Source organism: Herpailurus yagouaroundi, unplaced genomic scaffold (genome assembly GCF_014898765.1).
Source record: "Herpailurus yagouaroundi ecotype Mexico unplaced genomic scaffold, PumYag 216, whole genome shotgun sequence".
Taxonomy (NCBI): Eukaryota; Metazoa; Chordata; class Mammalia; order Carnivora; family Felidae; genus Herpailurus; species Herpailurus yagouaroundi.
In genome coordinates, this window is record NW_024412447.1 from 696,758 (window position 1) to 701,743 (window position 4,986).

At 70.2% G+C, this 4,986-nt stretch overlaps 1 protein-coding gene across 1 annotated transcript; it reads left to right on the forward strand.

The window, feature by feature from the left end:
• Positions 1-590: 590 nt before the first annotated feature.
• On the forward strand, positions 591-4,574 carry CYP2W1 (cytochrome P450 family 2 subfamily W member 1). Its single transcript, XM_040455631.1, has 8 exons — positions 591-1,133; positions 1,433-1,582; positions 1,653-1,810; positions 2,878-3,051; positions 3,390-3,528; positions 3,641-3,825; positions 3,975-4,116; positions 4,354-4,574. The coding sequence occupies exons 1-8, from the start codon at positions 767-769 to the stop codon at positions 4,572-4,574; spliced, it is 1,536 nt and encodes a 511-aa protein (XP_040311565.1). The 5' UTR covers positions 591-766.
• Positions 4,575-4,986: the final 412 nt, after the last annotated feature.

A 4,986-nucleotide genomic window follows, 5' to 3' on the forward strand; every position in this document is an offset into this window, starting at 1 on the left:
GAGGGACCTGGACTAGCGCACGAGTGTGCCCTCAGGTGGGGCGCCCACGGGTGTGGCTGTTCCCACCCTGGGCTGGAGGCTGGACAGTCCTGGCCCCAGGTCGCCAGCCGGCTACCCTGCCCTGCAGCCAGGAGACGGATGGCCTGGCACCTGCCCGACCAGGGCTATCCAGCTACTCCTGGGCCGCTTACGGCTCCCATGACCACCCTCCCTGCTTCCCCAGAAATGCAACTATTCCAGAAACCTCCTAGTGGCTGCCTGGCGGTCCCCCAGGTCCTGGATGTGGGAGGAGAAGAGGGGGCTGCGGGCCTGGCCCCTCGGGGGCAACTCTCCAGGAAGCACCCTGGGCCCGCGAGTCTCAGGCCGTGCCCAGCGCTGGGCCCGTAGGCCATACTCCGGCATGCGGGGAGCAGAGTGGGTGTGGACAGGAAGGGCGGGCCTCTCTGTCCCTCAGTGTGTGTGACTGGCCGCAACTCACTTGTTGCCTCTGGGCCTCAGTTTCCCCATCTGTAAAGGCACAGAAGGGCAATGGCCCCAGGCGGCAGCCTTGGAGGCCAGCCTTAGCCACATATCGTCGTTCTGTGCCCCGGGGGTCAGCGTGGGGGAAACTGAGCGGTCGAGGCCACCCGGGCACTGCTCCCATCCATCTGGGTTTCAGTGCTAGGGGTGCCTGAGCAGGGGCGGGGCCTCTGGGGGTCAAGCTCGGGAGGCGGCCCCGCAGACAGCCCCTCCTACCAATGGCAGCCCCCTCCCCTGCCTTCCCGGAATGGATGGGGAGGGGGCATGGGCCAGCACACCTCCTGCCTTTTGGCCCCTGGACCTTTATTCTGCCCGCTCTCCACTGGCCCAGTTCCCACAGACCCCGCCTAGGCCACCCCTGGCTCTGAGTCCCCCTGAGCCCGCCCCGCACAGGTGCAGCCTTGGGGTCTGGGGGGGGGGGCGCTGGCTGATTCCTGCCCGTGCCCACCAGCTTTCGGAACGGTACGGGCCGGTGTTCACTGTGCACTTGGGGCGCCAGAAGACGGTGGTGCTGGCCGGCTACGAGGCCGTGAGGGAGGCCCTGGTGGGCACCGGGTCAAAGCTGGCCGACCGACCCCCCGTCGCCGTCTTCCGGCTCATCCAGGGCGGTGGGGGTAGGTGTGCCGTGTGGGGTGCGGAGGGGGCGGAGGACGGTGGAGCACGGGAGTCCCCGGGGCCCCGGGGCGGGGGTCTGCGTCTCCGAGCCGCGGGAGACAGTGTGCCCAGCGTGGCTCCCGGGGAGGGACACGGTGTCCACGGGGCAGGAGACCGGCACGCACCGAGAGGGGACGAGGCTCGCCAAGGCCAGCTCTTGGCAGAAGGGGCTCGGGCGTGGGGGCGAGGCCCCCGACGTCGGGTCTGCCCCATCTGCTCCCTGCCCGCGTCACTCAGCGGCGACTTGCCCGGCCCACAGGAATCTTCTTCTCATCGGGGGCACGCTGGAGGGCCGCCCGCCAGTTCACTGTGCGCACCCTCCATGACCTGGGCGTGGGGAGGGGGCCCATGGTCGACAAGATCCTGCAGGAGCTGAGGTGCCTCATGGGGCAGCTGGACAGCTACGGAGGTGAGTGGGGGCCGGGCACCCCCCGGTGGGGGTCCCTCACCCCCTGAGGCCCGTGTCCCTCCCACTCCAGGCCGGCCCTTCCCCCTGGCCCTGCTCGGCTGGGCCCCCTCCAACATCACCTTCACACTCCTCTTCGGCCGGCGCTTCGACTACCAGGATCCCGTGTTCGTGTCCCTGCTGAGGCTTATCGATGACGTCATGGTCCTCTTGGGGACCCCCAGCCTGCAGGTGAGAGGCGGCTGCTCCCGGCCTCGGCTGGAGGTCAGGGAGCTGAGCATTTCTTCCCTGGACGTGGGGCTCGATGTCCCCCTGTCCCCCAGCCCTTCCGGCCAGGGACGATCCACCCAGTATCGGTCCTCCACAGCGCCACAGAAATCACGCGAACTGGCCCTCTGGTTTTCCCGACTCCCAGGGGCGTGGGCATTGCACTCTTTTCCAAAACGTGAAACGTTCACCGTCGCGGCAATTTCAGCGCTAGGCGCTAAGCGCACGCATCTAGGTGTACGATTTAGAGGGATGCCACAGCGCCGGTCTCTTCCTCCCAATCTCTCATGGACCCGCGGCCACGGGCGCGAGGCAGGGGCTGAGCACAGTCTCCAGTCCTCCCGCTTCCTTCCTAGGAGCCCCTGCCGTCCGCTGGGCGGGAGGATCTGGCCTCCTCGCGGAAGCCCCAGGAGAACGGAGGCCAGGGGGGCGGGAGTGGAATGTTCCGGGCCTCCCCACCCCGTGTGCCGGCTCCTCACTGGGCAATTCGATCCAGGGATCGCTCACGTCCTGGGGGTGCACAGCGATGCGGGCGCAGCCAGGAGAACCGTGGACAGCTGCCGAGGCCCCACCTGGTGCGGGACACGCGCTGGCTGGTCAGACACTCCGTGGCCTCCCTCCCACAGCGGCTCGGCTGGAGCTCTGAAGTTTGCAAATTCTCTGTCCCGATGACTGGCAGCACAGGCGACCCTCTCCCCCTTCTCTGTCCTCCGGCTTTGGTGGCCGGAGGGCGGGGCGTGATTACAGCCGCCCCGCGTCGCGTCGGGGAAGCCACCCGTCAAGGCGCGTCACCTGCCATCCGGTCCCGGGACAGAGGGTTTTGTAGGAGCCCAGGCTGCGCGCCCAGCAGCAGTGCGAGCCGGCGCCCTCTTGTGGCCACGGGCAGTCCCCCACCCCGCAGGTCCGCCCGGAGTCCCGGGGCAGCACCTGGGAACCCGCACAGGTGCACACACCTGCTGGGGGACGCGGGGCCCGCGGTGGGGACCGCACCCTGACCCCCCCTCCCCGGCTGTCTCGCTCTCTGCCTTCAGCTGTTCAACATCTACCCCCGGCTCGGGGCTCTCCTCCAGCTGCACCGGCCTGTCCTTCGGAAGATAGAGGAGGTGCGAGCCATCCTGAGGACCCTCCTGGAGACGCGGCGGCCCCCCGCGCCCGGGGCAGGCCCCGTGCAGAGCTACATGGACGCCCTGATCCAGCAGGGCCAGGTGTGGGCGGGACGCACCCTCCCGCCTCAGAGGCCTGCGGGCATTTGGGGGCCCCACCCCAGGAGGAGCGGGGCTGGCCCTGCGCCACCTCCCCCTCCTCCTAGCTGGGGGCCGCTCTCAGCCTCGGTCTCCCCATCTGTGAAACGGGGCATTTGCAGTGCCTGCCTCAGGGGTGGCAGCAAAGATGTGCCGAGCCCAGAACGTAGCAGGTGCCCTGCTGACCTGGCTCCTTCCTTCCATCCATTTCTTGAGCCCGGAGCTGGCGGGGGGCGGGAGGGGGGGGGGGTGGGTCCGTGGCGCCCAGCCGCCGGCCGAGTCCTCTCCAACCCACTCTGCAGGGGAAAGACCCCCACGGCCTGTTTGCCGAGGCCGACATGGTGGCCTGCGTTCTCGACATGGTCATGGCCGGCACAGAGACCACCTCCGCCACGCTGCAGTGGGCCGCCCTCCTGATGAGCAGGCACCCGAGTGTGCAAGGTGAGCCCCCAGCCTCCCTTTCCAGCACGCGTCGGTGGGCGGGGTCCCCCGGGGCCCGGGGGGCGGGCGCCGGGGCTCGCGGGGACGCGGGCGCCCACCGTCTCGCCCGCAGGCCAGGTGCAGGAGGAGTTGGACCGGGTGCTGGGGCCCGGGCGCCCCCCCCGGCTGGAGGACCAGCGGTCACTGCCCTACACCAGCGCCGTGCTGCACGAGGTCCAGCGCTCCATTACTCTCCTGCCCCACGCGCCGCGGTGCGTGGCGGCTGACACCCAGCTGGGCGGCTACCTGCTCCCCAAGGTGGGCCCCCCTCCTGGCCCCCGACGGGATGGGCAGGGCTCCCCTCCCCCTTTCGGCTCTCCGTCAGGCTGGGCCCAGCTGGGTCTCGCGGGGCACGCCCCCGGGGGGAGGGGGCGCCGGGCCCAGCCCACCTGCCGCCCCACCCACAGGGCACACCCGTGATCCCTCTGCTGAGCTCGGTGCTCCTGGACAAGACGCAGTGGGAGACCCCTCGCCAGTTCAACCCGGGTCACTTCCTGGACGCCGACGGGCGCTTTGTGAAGCGGGCAGCCTTCCTGCCTTTCTCTGCAGGTACCCCCAGCTTGCGGGCAGGGGCGGCACGGGGTCCCTCACCCCCAAGGAGCCTGCTCACCAGGGACCTCGGAAGCTCAGGCCCCCAGGCCTCCCACTGCCCACAGCCTCCAGCACCCTCGGAGCTGGCCCGCACCTTGCTCTCGGGTCCCCACCTCTCCAGGGGACCGGCCAGCCCCCCTGGCACAGCCCCGCAAAGGGCAGGCTGGTAGCCCTGTGCCTCGGTTTCCCTCACAGGCCGCCGCGTCTGCGTGGGGGAGAGCCTGGCCAGGTCGGAGCTGTTTCTGCTGTTCGCCGGCCTCCTCCACAGGTACCGCCTGCTGCCCCCACCGGGCCTCAGCCCTGGCGCCCTGGACACCACGCCCGCCCCGGCCTTCACCATGCGGCCGCCAGCACAGGCCCTCTGCGTGGTGCCCAGACATGGGGGCTCTGCCCAAGCAGACCCGGGGAGGGTCTGAGTCACTCTCCCAGGTCCCAGCTCGGGGTGTGTTGTGGATGATGGAGGCCGGACAAACGGGTGGACAGCCCTCACTGTGCCCCTTGCCGGGATCTTTGCTGTGGCCCCCGGAACCCCACCTGGGCCCGATCATGCTCTTTCGGGGGCCCAGCCCCCTGCCAAGCTCCCTTGCCCCGAGCCATCTCTACCCCTCCTCCTCCCGTCTCCCCGGGGCAGCCGGGCCCCCTCCCCACCCTCCGCCCCCAGACCCCTTGGGCGGCAGCGCTGCCTCGGTCTGCACTCAGGTCCCCCCCAAACCTCAGGGTGCCTCCCGTTCCCCAGTGGAGAAGTGCCCCCTTCCCGCACCCCACGTCTCCCGGGCTCCCGATGCCTCCTCTCCCCACCCACCTACCCTCCACGCTGCCCCCATCAGG

Excerpts from the sequence above, each read along its gene's own strand:
- CYP2W1 (XM_040455631.1), top strand. The coding sequence starts at position 767 with ATGGATGGGGAGGGGGCATGGGCCAGCACACCTCCTGCCTTTTGGCCC. Across the intron at positions 3,052-3,389 it reads CCCTGATCCAGCAGGGCCAG|GGGAAAGACCCCCACGGCCT; the intron begins GTGTGGGCGGGA and ends CCCACTCTGCAG. Across the intron at positions 3,826-3,974 it reads GCGGCTACCTGCTCCCCAAG|GGCACACCCGTGATCCCTCT; the intron begins GTGGGCCCCCCT and ends CCCCACCCACAG.